We start from the raw sequence: 18,125 nt of genomic DNA, 5'->3' as shown, positions 1-18,125 counted from the left end.
AGTGTGCTACAGTGACTTATTACAAATAATGATAAAAAATTAAACTGTATGTGGATGCTACTCCGTCTCAAATTCATGCCATGAACATAAACATGATGTAAACACTGCTAACAGTGCTCACAATTTCAAAAAAATCTAAGTTACATCATGAGAATTCTGTTCAGTGAAACATTTTAAAGGGATTTCAGGATTTTATGTTACTTTTTGAAACTACTAAGAAAAAATGCCATTTGCAAACGACTGTTCGGCTGAAAGGCTTTATATGCTATACTCCTGATTACATTATGGGATGAGTCATTTTAAGTCAGTCTTATGTAGGTAACAGCTGAAGACTTCAGACACATGAAATCAGAACAGCAGGTGTGGTTGTGTCAGAGCAAGCCACTAGAGGAGCAATTTCAATTCTGAATGATTTTTTAGGAAAAACGTAGATAAAGCTTTATTTGTTGCACATAGCTTATTTCAGAAGAAACTGCAAGATATCATTAATTTATCCTTTTCTCAAGGATAAGAAATCTTCACTGTTTGTACAAAGCTGAAGAGAGAATGGTTACTCATCATCTGACTTGACTCATGCAAGGGGTACTCCCATAAAATAAACTGCTGCCTCAGCAGGTTGTGGAAAATTCATCTCATTTGTGGTCCCTTCAGCACTAGAAACTCCCTGAGCAGGAGCAGAGCTGAACAGGCAGCTGTGCAGAGTACCCCCTTACCTGAAAAGGGTTTTGGTTTTTCATGGTCAGGAGGCCAGTTACTTTTATGGTGGAGTACAGGGAGCTGGAGTTTTGTTGCTTAAGCAAACTGGAAGTTATTTGAAAAATCAAGTCTCTCCTAGAAGAGATCTATCATCTCAGAAAGCTGGAGAAAAATATTAAAATTTACTGAATCTGAGGATAATTTAAGGAAACAGCTGCCACATCTGTAATGACCATATAATTTCCTCAAAAATAAATGACTGTTTCCTAGTGAAAAAGGATTACCAATACATAAGGCAGTACAGCTGAGATCCTAAAGTTATGTTTCCACAGAAGACAGTTTCTAAATTATCTTCATTAGTGCTGTGCAAATTATGATATTAAGAGCTTCAGTAGAAACAAGCAAATAAATGAGATTTTCCTTGAGGCACTGTACCCCTTGCAGGGGCTGAAAGACAGACTTGGAAAAAACAAATGATTATTTGTATTAAGTGTTTTGAAAAAGACTAATTACTGGAAGCACCTATCACAAATTAAAAATCAAGACTGGTTATAAAGTCTGTATTTCAATTTCTTGTTATAGAAGAAAGCATTTAATAAAAGCATGCATAAATGATTTCTAATAAGCTTTAGCCAAGGAGGTCCAGCCACTCTGTGCCACAACACTTCTCCCACATTCAGGTAATTTGCTATGCAAACAGCTCACAATTAAGTGAAACTGTGAGACACAGCAGACCAAGCATATACACTGGGATCTAAAAGGCAAAAAGGCAACACAGTTGTGAAGAAAAATTAAATAATCGAGTGAAATAATTCCAAACTAAAGATCCTAACTGAGGCAGGCTGGAAATGCTCACACAGCATGTGCTCTGCTCCCATGGGATCTTATTTCCAGTCCCCACTGACACAATACAGCAGAAAATTAGCGCAGTTAAACCAGGTAAATAAACCCTCAGAACACTATTTCCTAAGAAATTCAATGTGTAGTCAATGCTAAACACGAATGGAATTGATATGAATAATACTGAGAACAGAGCTACTAGATGATGATGATCAGCAGTATCTGGAAAACAGACATTTCTCCCACTAACCATCCCCTTAGAAACTTCCAAGAGATGCTTCACTGGTCTGCTGACTGCTAAGCAATGACGGAGCCTCAACTTTTCCAACAGACATTTAAAAACTTAAGAAGTTTTTCTACAAGAAAATTGCTGCAGAGCAATCTGAGTAAAAGAAAAACATATGCACAAGAAAGAAGGCAGATACTCTCACTACTTGCCATATGTGGTGTTTGGGAAAGCAAAAAGGAGACTACAGCTTCATCACACAAAGGCACAGAGCTTTACCTGAGCAGGCAGCAGATTTAACAGACTCTACCCACAATCTATAAAAAATGTATGTCCTTTCTTCCTGCATCTCCAGCTCCCCATTGTGAAATATTTTATTCTGGTTTTAAAAGGCATTAAGTATTTTATTCTGGTTTTAAAAGGCATTAAGTATTTTATTCTGGTTTTAAAAGGCATTAAGTATTAGCACTGACTGAGAATAGAGTAACTTTCAGGTCCTAAGACATTTTTTTTTTTTGAGTCAAGTAGGTTCTCTTTCAATTTATCTGTGGCAAGAGCCTTGCCTGTACATATTATAAGAGGGTGAGACCTAAAAAGTCTTCAGAAAAATCAGGCTGCTTCTGCATCCCTTACTTTGGAACTTTTCTTCTGATGCTAGTTCAGGAAATTCAATAAAAATAAATGCTAGTCTGGGTCAATATTAGCACAATCAGATCAGCAACCTGACCAAGAATGATGGTGTTAAAAAGCTTTTTGGAAGGCTTATGTAGCTTGGAAGGCTTATTCAAAACAAAGCTTAAGTCAATTTAAAATAAACAGTACTGTTTCCCCAAAATTAGAAGATACTTTTGTTTTCCAAGAGGACTCCAAAAGGTTTGTTTCTTACTTTCTCAATCCTTCAAGTTTTTACTTACATACATCCTTCCTTTGCAGATATTCCATATACTATGCAGCAACAGTGAGTGAGTTATAAACCGATGAGGTGCAGAGTTATCTATAATTGACCCTCTGGAAGATGAGCTACTCCATTTCCCAGCCTGGTCAGCAAGGATTCATCAGGCACTTCACTGTTTGAACAGTCCACAAACTTTCATTCTTGGAACAATACTGAAAATCAGTGACTGTCAGACATTGCTCTAGTCTGACTCAGTGTCAAAATGGAGAAGGAACAAAACCAGGAGCTGTGTTTTTCATGGATAAAGAAGTAAAAGCTATCAATAGCAGATATAACAGAATCTCTTGTTTCAACAGAATGAAAATTTAGGCTTCTCAAGCTCATCTGATTACAGCAGACAGTGCTCATATTCTTCAGTGTGTTGCTCATTTCTGAGACACAGAACACTGCAGAAGATGGTACCTGACAGAAAACAAACCAACAGCTACAAATAGGGTGGAAAAAAAAAAGCTGGCACTACCTATTCTCCAACTGAATGCAAACCTATTTGGCAACATGACCTACTGACATATCAAAAGGTACTACTAACAGCATAGGTGCACAGTGCTAAGCAGTGTTTGTTGAACATACAAAATCCAAAACCCCTTCCTCAAAGGCTGCCCCGGAATTTTCATGGCAAGGAGGAAACACAGCTTATGATTTCTCAGCTATTTCCACTGCAGGAATCCTTTGTGATATTTCTTTAATTGATGTGTTCCTGTTCCAATAAGTTTCTTGCCCTTTTAAACCTCTGATGACCCATTTCCCTACTGAAGGAACTCCCTGGTGTGCCCTCCTGATACATGGTGAGGTACTTGTTGGCCAGTGGCAGGAGGGAAACAAAGGCAGAAAGGAGAGGAACATCTTCCTGACCAGGAACCTGATGCTTACACCTTTTCAAAGCTAAGGTTTATAAACAAAAATTGATTTTACCTCAAACTAGAACTTTCTCTGCACATGACATCGCTTTTGTTTCATGAGGTATCTGTAATGGGTAAAGGTTTCTTTTTTGGGAGATACAACACTCTACAGGAAACATCTGTAAATAACTAAGACGAGCAAACTGCCATCAGCTCTGACCACAGGAAGGAAACCCCAGCTGCCTATTGCTAGAGCGCAAAATCCTACTTTAAACTGTGCTCGTACATAAGGAGGGTAGGCTTTCGTCAACTGGCTGGCTCATGGTAAATAAACACAAGGCAATGACAAAACATTATGAGCATGTCCTATTTTAGAAACTATGACTGTCAAAATACAGCCAGTTAGCTTTGATCTCTTTCCACAAACTATACAGGACCAAATCCTTAAATATCTATCATTAGTTAAGCTCCAAATTCACAGTCAACAACTGCAAGACATTTAGAGCACACATGCAACTGCATTAAACAAATTCTATATATATCACTTTCACTTTTAATAGTAGATCTGCCACTCAAATTTAGAGAATACAGAAGCATTTACCAAACATGGTTAAAAGGGTTTTTTATTTTTACATAAACTTGATAAAGAATTTCAATATTTGTTACTCACACAATCAAATTCAACACAAAAATGAGCAATATTAAGGTGTACAAAGCATGTACAAGTTTTAAAGTGAGAAAGCACATGGTTACTGAAATTGTTTCCTCCATAAGGGAAAGTTTTTCTCTGTTGGTTTTTTTTTTCCCCATTGGTATTACTGGAGAGATTACATAAAATTTTGAGATGGCAATGTAAAAGAAACTAATTATTCCCATTGTTCTTACCACTACCATTCTGCAGAAACCTGAATGCTTAAAGCAAGCCTAAACCTCCCAAGCACACATGCACGTAGTTGCATGCAGGGAACATGCAAACCCAACACCTACCTCCACTTTTCACCTTTAGAAAGAAATATAAGCAAGTAAAAAAACAAAAAAAAAACCAAAAAAACCTTTTCCTTGTCTTTCAAACTGAAACAGGTAAACAAGTGCACATCACCTGCCAAAATGTCTGCCTGTAATCCAATAACGCTAATTACCTCCAAAAGGCTAAAAAGTCTAATTCAGCAACACTGGCTTGCTCAGAAAGGTGAAATATAATTTACTACTGGAACTGAACTCACTATCTCAAGAGGAAATAATTTTATTTCCCTGGCTTTGTACTTCATGAGGTTTCTCCTTATTCATTAAGGCATTCTTTTTTCCCCACAGGGACTCACCCCATAGGCAAGAGCACCTGTAAAATACAAATATTTTTTTCCCACTTTGCAACCAGGTGTCTTTTGCTGATCTGCTGGTCAGGACACATCATAAATAAAGTTATGCAACTTCTATCTTCTGCAATCAGTCCGGTCACCAGGATTTTCTCCTATTAAAGTAAGGCATGATGTTTTTTCAGGGATTTCTTCTCATTGATGGTTCTTTGAAATGAAACAGAAGAGAGCAGGCAAAAAGAAAACTAGAAAGTGTCCTACTCTGACAAAACCCACCCAGAGTTACAGTGTAATGTTCTCTCCTTAGAGGCAGTTCCTTCTCAAGTTTTCTCTCAGGCATTTGAATCAACAACTACTTTCCAACTGCAACTGTCAGCCTCAGGTGCTTCGTAAGAACACATAAAACCTCTCAGATTTGAGCAATGAGTGGTGAAAGGGTATTGAGAAAAATACTTATACAGCCATTGGTTACTTACATTGTTGTTGCGTGTTTCTACTGCTGGAAACTTCCTGACTATGAATTTGACAGCAGATTCCAGGTTTTTGTCAATAAGATAGGATGGTTTGGCTTTGGGGTCACCACATGCCTATAAAAAAAATACAATAAAAAGTTTAGTAGAAACACAATCATTCACTTAAAGCTAAGTGATAGTTGCAAATCTGAAGACAAACTAGAAAGATTCTTTTTCTGTTTGATTTTTTTTTTTTTTTTAGTGAGCAGGTGATAAAATGAAAGGTAAAGTGCAGGGACTGTCACAGCTGAAATATGCAATGGGAAACAGTACAGAGATGCTCTTCTACTGAAAAAGATGCATGGAAGTATCAAAGCAGTTAGTGCAGAACAGCAGTGAGGGAAAAAACTCAATCCTAAAAAAAGGAGAAAAAAATGGTTTCCTTTTAATCCTATTCCTGGTTTGAGGTAGTGTTGTATTCATCTGGAGTTAACAAACTGTTAGAAAATTCAGTCATGTCATCATCTGTGGAGGACAGTGCTTGGCACATTAAATGATTCAACTATCCTTTGTGCAACAGAACTTAACATCCCCCCACCAATCTGCATTGAATTTTTCTTCCAACTGTTAAGTGCAAGACAATTTTCCACCCCACAGTCAAACCACCAGTACTTGCCTAAAGCAGCCTATTTCCTTAGGTTAAGAACTGAAGTTTTGCTCGTGTTCTTTACTCCTAGAGCAGCATAGGCTGTGCTTTAAAAGCAGGAATCGAGAAGTCTCATTAAATTTTGCTGTGAAGTCGCAGCTAAGTGTTAGGTCTCTCAAATAACTTACGTAGGCAGATCAGAGCAGCTTCTGTGGACAAAGGACTGAGGAAGCACCGACTGTTGCCGGTTCCAGTGCATGCTGTCAGACACACTACTACTTCTCTGCTACTCTGAGTAGCCAGCCATGCCACACCGCTTCGTTTGGAGGAACAGATTAAAAGCAGCATTACTTACATGACAAAATTTGCGCTCAAACCGCATTTGTCTCAAATATTGCCTCAGTTTTGTTTTCCTCACGGGGATTTGCAAAGGAGTTTCGTGTCTCATGCAAAACTAAATTACATGCTAGGCGTTCCTATGCAACAGAGTGAACTCGAATGGCAGCTCGCTTAAAAAAAACTCTCCCCAATTGATTTCTATGACCAAGTTGTGGACTGTAGAGACAGAAGTCATGGAGTATGAGACCGATTCTGAAAGCGGGCAAGCGGGCAAAGGGAAGGTGAAAAGCTTTGCAAACCTTCCAAACTTGTCCTTGCTGGGAAAGCAGTGTAATAAAAAGAGAGAAAAATTACATATAAACAAATTACTCTTAAATTCTAAAGTATTACATTTAAGTGATCTAATACATTATTACCTACATCCAAGAGAACATTATGACCATCTGTTACTCTAGGCAGCACACTTTCTATTGGATGGTGGTTATTCTAACACTCACAAACAACTTTACATGTACTTATCAGAATGCTACTATTGCGCAAATCACTGCAAATATACCGAGACATGTAACTACTAATAGTATTTCCAAACTAAGTTCAGGTAGGGAGAGAAAACAGGAGTTAACAGACATCACATGCAACTACAGGGGAAAAAAGGAGAGAAACTCAGTGAAGTTTTACATACCTGAAAAAGAAACGGTAGCCAAGAAAAAAAAATAAAAGAGTCATTATTTTACGTTTCTAAAATGTCTACCAGCAGTACATGACCATCATGAGGTTTACTAACGTACTACTCTAAAATCAAAACTCTCATATTTGCTAATAATCCCAAAGATACTATATTTTAATAAAATTTAGCATCTATAATACAAGAAGAATTTATAAGGAAAATAAATTCAGCAACATTTACAGCATCAGTTAGATATTAAACAGTTGCTTTGATATCCTTAGAGCAGCAAACAACACGTGCCACAAGAGATCTATTCTGTGCACACTTTAAAGTCTTTACACAATTTCAAAAGTAAAAACTATACTGTAAATAGGCATTAAAAAAATTAGACACTGCACTTCAAATTTATGAAGTTCTAATTAACTCCATGTCATGGATCTGTCAGAACCTTTGTCAGATTATTTCAAATTGTTGTTCTTGCCACACATCCTGTAAGTTTCTCTAGTAAAAGAGGGATTACTGAAACAACTTAACAGACATGTATTTGTGCCCTGTTAAATTCCAGTATGGTTGCTGTTACACAGAAGACAACAAATCTGCCACTGTTGACTTCAAAAATTTTTCAGTCTGAATTAAAACTCCTTCCACATACATTCCTTATTTTTCCTAGCAACAGGTGTTTTTCTTCCTATAAATCAGTTCTCTGAAATGTTTACTAAAACTTATGTTCTACCCAGGCCCTTACACACAGATCATTCACATATAACAGACCTCTGAAAACACTAACACGCACATCCTCCTGTGGCTTCAGGAATTCAGCTGTTACCCTCACTTTAACTGGCATTCTTCTCAACATATATAACATGTTCCTTCTTTACTCCTTCCCACTGTTTGTTAGCTGACATCACACTTGAAGCAACTGTAATTCTTCCTACTAATAAATGACCCTAGATTGATTCATAGATAAGAAAATTCCTGCAAGATGTTAAAATGTATCCTTCACACACATCAAAATTCCAGCTTCTGGAGAGCTGTACAAGCTCTACGAGGACTGAACGGAAAGAGAATAGGAGATATCACTAAATGAGGAGGTCAATGCCTTTTTCTTCGCTCTTCCATGTTCCACAGCAGCTCAGCTCCTCTCTAAGAACTGGTATTAACTGGTTACTAGCTGTTGTTGCATCAGTGACATTTTTGTCCATACTGTTGCCTGCGTTCAGCATCACACATAAACCAGTCCGTGCTAAATCTCTCCTAAAATGGTGAACAGATCTATGAAGCTCCAACTCACTATCGTTTACTCTAGAAAGTAGAACAGAATGAAAGTACAAACCCCAATCCTAGCACTTTTGCACAAGTGTCAAAGTGTGGTAAGGCACATAACCACAGTCCTGCACTGCAGAGAGAACCAAGTCACTGGGGGCAGCAGTCTCAGAATGCAGTTTTTGCTTTCAGCAGTTGTATTAGTCAATACAAAATCCCTTGTCAGTAGTGTAATGGGCAGGAACATTGTGGTAGAACATACAAAGATCACTTGGCCATATACAGCTCTCTGGCATTCACACAGAATTCTGAGCATTAGCCAAAAGCAGCAGCCTTTTCTCCATCAACCTCAGATATCGCTTTTTCCCCTAAGTAGGATACAATAACCTTCCTTCATTTCTTATTAAAAAAAAAAACTCAACAAAACAAAATACAAAAAAAAACCCCCAAAGCTCCCACCAAACCAACCCAGAATGGCTGCATTTTTCTGAGAACAGCCACATTTTTTGAGCATCAAAAAGAAACTCACAAATTAAAAATGTTCTTACTAATGCAGCATTCCTGGAATATAGCTCTGAAGCTATGTGATTCCAGCTGCTTCAGCCCCGAAATATTATACTGAAAGAACCTCCCAGCAGTCAACTCTGACTTCTTTTGTATATTACTAAACAGCTGTCAAGCAGTTATGCTGAAAAGGATGATGCCAAGTTACGGTTAAAGACTAATCTAAGTAATTAAAAAAAATTTTTCAATGGACTCAAGCACTACAGCATTTCTTTCCACAGCACTTAAGAATGGTACCCTGCTATAAGCTCCCAACTTAGTGAACAGTGATTCTGTGCATCCAACCCCTAACAAGAATAATATGATTTTTATAGATAATAGCTTCGTTAAGAATACTCACTTGCTATCATCATTGGCACATTCATCGAGCTTCCGAGAGATCGCACTACATCCCACTTTAGAGATGCTTCATTATGCCCTATGTTTTGAATTAAAACAGCATTTTCCTACCTGTCCTAACGAGGTACATATTACTAATATTACTATTAAAAAAATTCAGGCTCTCTTCCTCGTTATTAGGTTCTTCTACACTAATTTCACTTTGAAAATTAAGAATACTACATATATTTACTTTCAGAAGCAGCCATAAAGAACACATTCAGCAACAAAAACCTTCTTGAGGCCTACATTTAAGTAGCCTTTAAAGAGGAAAACAGAATCCAATTCAAGTGCCTTTGGCCTAGAATACACTGACTTTATGATGCAGCAAAGAGATCTTTTGCCCAAATACCGTTAACAGCTATCACTGCAAAATCTAAGTTTAACATTTTACCTCCTAGTTGAGGGCAGCAGATATATGGATACTACTGATGCCTTAAGCCTCTAATGGTTTTTTATTTTTCTAATATTGGTAAGCCTTATAAGTTTTATAAGTAGATTCTAAAAGCAGCAACCCTCCCTCCCTTGTCCCTTATCCCTCTCCCTCTAGCACCCTTGTTTACACATTCCTTAACCCTCTTACCCCATTCTATGTTCCCTATATCAGTCCTACCCCTGAATCTAGCAGAAATGTTTAGTCTTTTGTCAAGGCAAGGCCTAGATTGTTGGCAGAACAGCATATCAGGGCCTGAACAACAAAATGAAGTCAAAAATTAGGTAACTATGTACCCTTTGTGCTCTGATGATGGTGAAGGTGATGAAGTAGGTGGTCCCGAAATGCACCCCAGACCCATTTCTCAGGGGGTGGACCCGGGGCAGTCCAGAGTAAAGGCCACAGGGTGGACACATCTGGGATTGGATGGATGGTATTATAAAATGTAACCTCTCAGGCACAGGGGCGTGCGTCTTGTAACATCTGCCTTGGCAAAATAAACCCTTTCTTATCTCACCCCTAATTAACTGCTCCGGAGATTTTTTCAGCACCATAAATCCCACGGCAACACTACATATATCCAGCTGAAGTGATATGAATAAAGGGAAGTTTATGCTGAGGTACAATCCAGGTTAGTAGTCAGTGCCCCAAACTTGCCTTTAGAACCCTTAAACTTCACTTGAGCCTCAACATAAACCTCTCACTTGCCCTTGGATAAGAACATTGGGAATCGTGACCTGAGTTATATGGTGTAGGACGATAAAAAAGCCTAAATATTTTACTGTATTATTAGCAGGTCTATCTCCCAACAGAAGAGAAACAGGGCCATTTGAATCAATAATTTTCTATTTTCGTCCCCGAAACCTCCCACATCAGCAGATTATCATAAATCATACTTTGCAGCAATTTAACATGGGTTTCTTACTTCAAGAGATCTTGATTTACTGTCACTGCATATTTGAGATAAAACACTACTGAGCACAGTTTCACTGGACTGTGACAACATTTACGGAAATAATCATAATCAACAAATCACCTCACCTTCAGATTTCATTTACAAACGATTCTGCACTAAAAAACTATGTGAATTTAACCAGGAATTGGAATTTCAATGATAGTAAAAACTATGCCATCCCCTGAGTTAGTAACTGCATTAATAAATGGAAATACTCTTAAGATTTCCTGTATTGGAAACGGGAAAATCTCCTGTACATCCCATTTACAGTTTACTGTAGCACATTCTTCTGACACACCTGAAAGGCAGGCACATTAAAACTGTTCTTCCCTTGGAAGAGCTGCTGGCATTAAAGACTTCACCCTATATTGTATCTAAGTTTGCATGCCTGGTTTGCAGCTACACATCCTCTAAATTACACTAAATAATAAAAGGCAAAGGATCGTTCAAAGAGACATTTTCACCATTAACTCCATACTACCTATCATACTTTCTTTGTTTTTGCCATGCATTTAAAGCTGAGATTATCAACTGACAACGTCTAGTTTGGAAAAAGCAAAACTACTGAGAAGGAGAGAGAGATGAATAATCAATAGAGCTGTTTTGAATAGTGGTTCACAATACATTTGCTTTAATACCTCTGATCAAGCCTACCACAACTGCTTGGCTGTATTTTAGGTTTTGTGGAAGCCTAAATTCACTATTAAACAGGCTGATCCCAGATAAGGTTTGTGAATGATATTTGTACAAAAGATAAACCTGGACCTTGATACAAAGTATGCTCATAGTTTCAACCACAATCTGGAAGCAGAGAAATAATATCATTTTTGGACAGTCTCTAAAGGCCTTGGACATACCCAAAATATGGCTCAAAATTATTGAAAATTTAACAGCTATTGCACTTCTCATTCATCAAGGTTCAAAAGTTTGAAAGATAACGTACTTTCGTATTAATTTAAAATTACAATTAAAGGTGTTAAAAGTCAGTCCAGTGTTTCCTAGAGCTAAGCAAGACATCTTCCCTGCTATTACTCATTATTTGGTGTGTGTTCAACCCCAAAGTATATACTTTAAGTCCTTGTATATCTCTACTCAGAGATTCAAACCATTAAAATGCAAACTCATGTGAAATCAGAAGGAAAGGCTAGAAAGGACCTTGATAAATTGCCTACTTTCTCTCCTATTCCAAAGCAGGATCAACTGTATCTGTGTTGCTCCCGGGAGATGTCTGCCAAATATTTACTTGCAGATCTCTAACAGGCTAAATTCAAAAATATTCTCAGTCTTTCCCAATATTTAATTTCATTTTCCCAATATTTAATTTCATTTTCCCAATATTTAATTTCATTTTCCCAATATTTAATTTCATTTTCCCAATATTTAATTTCATTTTCCCAATATTTAATTTCATTTTCCCAATATTTAATTTCATTTTCCCAATATTTAATTTCATTTTCCCAATATTTAATTTCATTTAATCCATCATTTCTTGATCTCTGGTCATACTGAATTGCACAAACTATTCCCCTTCTCTCTAAAGCAGTCCTAAATACTTAAAGAATTGTATCACTTATTAATTTACTTAAAAAAAAATAAATCCCATTTTCTGAATGGGTGAAATTTTCTGCACCATCCCTCCCTTTCATTATTCTCCTCTGGACTTTCTCCATTTTGTCTACACCTGTCTTGAAAAGTGTGTTTAATCAGGTATGTTTTGGATGAATCTCAATGTATGCCATGTAGAAAAAAAAGATTGCTAATTTTTTTTCATAATTATCTTGCTCACATGTTTATAAAACCTCATGTCATCCCTGAATTTTTTCAGCAAAACTTAGTTGGCTCAAATTTGCCCTGGCACGTCCCTAACCTTTCCCAGCTATTTTCTGCAGGCTTGCTATCTCATTACTTTTCATTTTAAATTTTGCTAAGCACGTAATAGCTTACAATCATACTTGCTCAACCACCTCCAAATTTATTGGACCATACCTACAATTTGTTAAGCTCAAACTGAACTTCAGTTCAGGTTCTGTAACTTCTCCCAGTTTCCTACCCATAAATTTATTAAGTACACTGTAGCCATCTAGGTTGTTAATGCCAGAGTGACTGGAACCAGAGGCAAGACGCCTCAGTGAGACCCTGCTGATGCACAGTCTGACAATGAAATCTTCACAACTGTTCCCTAACATGGTTATCCAGCTGTTTGCATCATTAGGACTTCACCCAGATTTGTACTTCCTTAGATTGTTGGTGAGAACAATCAAATGAGGTCATATCAGCAGCCTTGCTAAGGTCAACGTGTAAAGGATCTCCTAAGCTGCCCATCCTAGAGTGACCTGTGCCTCACTGATGAAAGAAATTTGTGGGTTTGACACTGTTTGTACAGTGATTAACTCACACTGTCCTCTGTTTAAGTACTTGGTTCCATTAATCAAAGAGGGGGCAGGTAAAATGCAAAGGATAAAAAATTAAGAGAAGTTTCACTACCCCAAAACTTTTCCTGAATGTAATTTATAAAATAAAGTCTTAATAAAAGAAAGCAAGGCAATGGGAGTGTCTTGTCTATTCTGAATCTAAAATGAGAACTGTTACAACTTTTCAGGTCTATCTCCTCTGCACATAACCTTAAAAATCTCCTGCAACTAAAACGGGATTTGTTTTTGTGTCAGCACATGACGAGACAAATGAACAGTGATGGAGGCAGATAATTTGTACTGGTAAGCCAAAAAACAAGGCAAGATAATTATGGGCATCTACTGTTGATGTGAAAAAAATATAATGTGATATGGTATCCCCAGACTGCGTTTGCTTCCTGAGTAAAGGAATTTTTTTTTTTTCAATTGCCAGCACTGTGAGTTTGTTTTGGGCTTCCTCCTATGCTTACCAGTGGGACAGTATTCCGAGCCATCCCTCCAAGATCACAGACACAAACATCTTAACCTTTGGAGAACTGCTGATAGCTGTGAACGCAACACTGCTCCACCCCAAGACACTTCCCAGTGACCTGAAGACATCACCTCTCCATTCCAACCAACCTTACTATTCAAATCTAGATTACTGGTAAGCTTTTCCTCTCAGCTCAAAGCTCTGTACTCCAGCACAGAGCTCAGCATGAAAACAGTAATCTAATCCTACACTCTTCCAAACTTCAGAGCTCTGCAGATTGGAAACTTCTCCCTGCTCTTCCAGTCACCTAAAATCTCTCCTATTTTTTTCCTGAAGAACCACTCTAGTGCCTCAGCAAAACAGTACATTTTATTGATTGGTTCTATTAATCAAACAATCAGTTGGCTGTTATAACTTCTAAGTTTAAGTAGTAATATCCTCAATATGGGTAAAACCCCAATATTCCCACTATTACATCTTTAAAGAACTAACTGGCAATCACCTGTTAAATTATTTTAAATCTGGCTTCACACCAAGCTATGTGTTGCTCACATAAGAGGACTGGGACCACATTTTTAGTCTGGAATGGTAAATATGAAGTCAGCTAAAACCTCTGCAAATATTTATTAAGTTCCTTATCTATGATTTCAGTTCGGTTATGCAGTTCACATCTAAGAAATCATTTCAGATTCTCATTTTTGGGTTACTATGTAATCATCAGAGTTGTGAAAGTCAATTTACTTTCTTAATGACATTTTCAGAAAAAAATCTTGCAAACAAATATAAAGCCTATACTACGAAAAACAACAGAACACTGGTAGTGAAGCAATTCATGCTAAATAACAGACTCATCAAGTTTGATTAACATATACTCTAAATAATTCAAAACTTTAACTTTCATCCCTAGCAGGTCTCTTGATAGTAGCACCGCTGAGACATTCTTCAAAATCACACTCCTTAGGTTTCCTCTGGCTAAATCTGTACTTCAGGTATTTCAAGATGAAATCTTTCATTGTAAATACATCCCAGTATCCAAGAGCTTCATAAACAAACAAAAGACAGAAAAAATAAGATTACTTCTCCACCACCACCACTCTCCAGCAATGCTCTGAGCTGACAGTACTGGCAGCACTACAGAGAGCTCACCAACACAAGCCACGGTCTGCTCTGAAAGGTAACCATGAAATCCAAGCTTCACCTGAGACACAGTGATATGAAAAACCCCTGCTGTCTTTGATTTATAGAGATGCAGCTGTAGTGAAGTACTGACAAAAGAATTACAGGGTAAACAATAATACAACTGCTAGCCTAGCTGACTGAGGAGAAATTCTTAAAAAGCAGAAGGAACAAACCAGGAGAGAAACCACAACAGTAAGAATTCCAAGTTCAGGATTAATATTGGTCACAGTGCCAAAGGGACAGCTGAAAGCAGCAAGCAAAGGGTCATCCTTCAAAACAACAACAAACTACAAAAAGTCCACCTTGGTACAGATCTAACATGAGTTTTGTCTCATCATCTGCTATTACTTTACTAACTCCACTTTTCATATTTTCCATATCACTCCCAGAGGTAAAAAAAACACATACACTCAGATACTCTGTCTTAAAAGCAACAGACTTTTAACTGTTCAAAAGACAGCAGCACAGAAGGTCAGTAAACAGGAAACTATGGACAATTAACAAGTATAAGCACAATGAGATCAAAACTGGATTTTGAATAGGAAGATGAAGTATAAAGTATGTAAGTTTCTAACTGCTTCTAGCAACTGCTGTGATTCCCTGGGAAGTAAAATTTTCCTGCTTTGTTTCTAAGAGTCAACAAAATTCTTAATCCTTGAAAATCCCTCTTCTCTAGACAGCATCTACAGCAATCTGTAAGGCAGCTACAAATACTTCAACCTCTCACTTCAACCTCTCACTTCCTTTTATTAAAAATAAGTCTTAACCATTTCCTTTAACCGCAAAACCACATATTGTGTGGTTATCTCTAGTAACTTGAGTTTCAATATCATACTCAATGGAGGAATCTATGAGAGAATCTCAGATAGCAGTTTTGGAATTGACTGCTTTCAGAAAGGAAAAAAAAAAAAAGAAATAAAGAAAAATAAAGTGCTCCAAGCATCCAGCTATGCTCCAGCTGGGCTGAAGAGAGACCCACAACAAAATACAGTAGTCAGTCTGGAAACTTCTGGGCTCATCAGAGCTAACCAGTTCCCCCTGTCAAGCAGTACTGACTGAAGCTGAAGAAAACAACTATTTAAATCATAAATCACTATATGAATACACAGTGTTCTGCCTGGGACACCTCTAGATTTGCAAAAATACGTGTCACACAATAGTCAAGACACTTGGTCACACCTCCTCTCTCCCTGTATGCAAGACCTACGCAATTTTGGACTCAGTTCTTGGAACTTGCAGGAAAAAATGGTGTCACCTCCAGCACTGCTGCTCCCCTGTGGAGAGCCTGTCCACCTGCATCACTTCACTGACATGAGTAACAGCAGAAGCTACCACCATATGGGCCAACATGCTCAGGACTGTGCCATCCTAACATGCCAAGCAGAAATGTGTCTGTAGGCACTGGACCACTTAATAGGAGTAAGTGTCCCTGGGAATGAAAACAGAGCCTGGACTCACAATGGCTTAGGCACTGTAAGCTGTATATGCTGATATAATAGCTGTATATGAAGATGAGTATTCATTTTTCCTGTCCTGTTTCCTGCCCCCCAAAGCAGGGCTGTGCTCAGGCAAAATTCCCCTTGCCTGGTTTTCACCTGGTATATTCCTCGCAAAGTTTAACAAGCGCACACACAAACGGCTTCCCATTTTGATGGTTTTCCCCACAAATAGGGAATTTCCATTGTTAAAAGTGTAACTATATTGTTACTATTACTAAGCTGAAAATGATTTTCCAACATACAAAACTGCAAACTAAAAGGAACCTTTTGGAGAGTCAGGAACTTGCAATAATTTAGTCAGAATGCTTTATTTATGTCAGTGAAGATTTGCAGAAAACATTCAAGCACACATCAAACACTGACATGGCTTTGGATGACTTCTGAATACTTCAATCACTTGGGTTGGGTTTTTTTGCTGGAAAAATACCTTACTTAAAATCAACAATGCACGTGGTAGCCCTTACTAATTCTGGAGTACAGGTCTCCCACATCAACAAAACTCTTGGACAAAACACATCCTTGAGCTCAGATCACTCAGGCAGGGTCACTCCTGACAGAAACCTGGGTCCATAAGTCAGAGCAATCAAATAAGCACCTAAAACACTCAAACTCCCTCTGCCATTGCAGTTGAACCCATCATGGAAACAGGGCTGAGATTTTAATCGGGAAAGATGTATGTGCTCGCTGCTTTAAGGTAATAGCTAACATTTTCTTTGAAACACAAAAAACCTCCCAGAAAGATCTGTACAAAAGGTAAAGCAACAAAATCTAACCAGCATTCATTACTGGAAAGGGATTAAGCGGCCGTACACTTTCAGATAATGTATCACACGTTAGGAAAATGAAGCTGGGAAGGATACATGAAGCACCTGGCACAGGGGGTGGCCCTACAGGAAAGCACAACGATTACTTCCAGAGGAGAAATTAACCGAGCGCCGAAGCGTGACCAACCCATCCTTGTCTCAGCACCGAGACCTGCAGCTTCCTGCACGGCCGAGCCACCTCACCGAGGCCAACATCGATCCACTCCCTCCGGGAGCAGCTCCAGCACCCACGGCCGCTCCAAACACCCGCTCCATCTCACGCCGGGAGCTGCTAAGCAACCACGCGCCTCGAACTTATCGAAATTAAACTTACTAATTTTACCCCAACCCCCTTTTTTTTTCCCTTCGGTAGCGACAGGTTTCGGCGTGGGAAAAGCCCGGGCGGCGCTGCCCACTCGCGGCTCCCGTGAGTCATGCACGGCAGCGGGGCGGGAGAGCCTCCGGGGCCTCGCCGGGAACAGGCCCCGCTCCCGCGGCCACCGCGAGCACCGGCCCGGCCTCCTCCATCCCCCGCTCCATCCCTCCTTCCACCCCTCCCGGGAGCGATGCGGCGGCCGCACGGCAGCCCCGGCCCCCCTCCCCGGCCGGGCGGCGGCTCCCGCCCAGCCTCCCGGGCCCCGCCGCTAGGCCGCGGCGCGGCCGAGCCCTGCGCAGCGCCGGCCCGAGCGGCGGCGGGCATCGCGCCGGGGCGGCTCCCCGTCTCCCCCGCTCCCCGCACCTTCTTGATGTTGTAGAGCCGGGTGAGCATGCCGACGCCGCGGTCGTTCAGGATGGTGAGCTTCTCCGCCAGCTTCTGCTGGCTCGGCTGCAGCACGGCCCGCGACATCGTGGCGCTCCGCGGCCGCCCCCCGGCGCTCGCAGCCCCGCGGCCGCCGGCCTGGGCCCGGCGCTGCCTCCCGTCCCCTCCCGCCCTTCCTTCCCCTTCCCTTCCCCTCCCGCCCGGCCGGCCGGCGCTGGAGCCTCCGTGGGGCGTGGGCACGGTCACGTGGGGCGGCCTCGCGCGCCCCCTGCGGGCGGGCGGTGGCGGCGGTGTCGCTGGGCCCCTGCTGTGCGGAGGCTTTGAGGGGGCCGCGGGTCCGGCCCCGGGGGTGCTACACAATTGCGGAGAACGCGCGTTCTTCTTCAAGGTTTATAGCGAATAAAGCTGAGGGGGTCCCATCCCAGGAGGCCACTG

General features: G+C 39.9%; 1 protein-coding gene across 4 annotated transcripts in view; it reads right to left on the bottom strand.

Annotated features, from left to right (window-relative positions):
• The window catches only part of NCKAP1 (NCK associated protein 1), a 60,872-nt gene extending 43,060 nt beyond the window's left edge, over positions 1-17,812 (bottom strand). For 2 of the 4 annotated variants that reach the window (XM_032693819.1, XM_032693818.1), the window contains exons 1-2: positions 17,670-17,777; positions 5,346-5,456 (exon numbers count right to left, since the gene is read on the bottom strand). In XM_032693819.1, the coding sequence (XP_032549710.1) occupies positions 5,346-5,456; positions 17,670-17,777 (219 nt within the window). Of the gene's footprint in view, positions 1-5,345; positions 5,457-6,605; positions 6,624-17,669 lie in introns of all 4 variants that reach the window. The other 2 variants (XM_032693817.1, XM_032693816.1) reach the window with 2 other exon arrangements.
• Between the last annotated feature and the right edge of the window lie 313 nt (positions 17,813-18,125).

This window comes from Chiroxiphia lanceolata, chromosome 7 (genome assembly GCF_009829145.1).
Source record: "Chiroxiphia lanceolata isolate bChiLan1 chromosome 7, bChiLan1.pri, whole genome shotgun sequence".
Classification (NCBI taxonomy): domain Eukaryota; kingdom Metazoa; phylum Chordata; class Aves; order Passeriformes; family Pipridae; genus Chiroxiphia; species Chiroxiphia lanceolata.
Note: the sequence above shows the minus strand (reverse complement) of the source record. Positions and strands in the feature narration are given on the sequence as shown.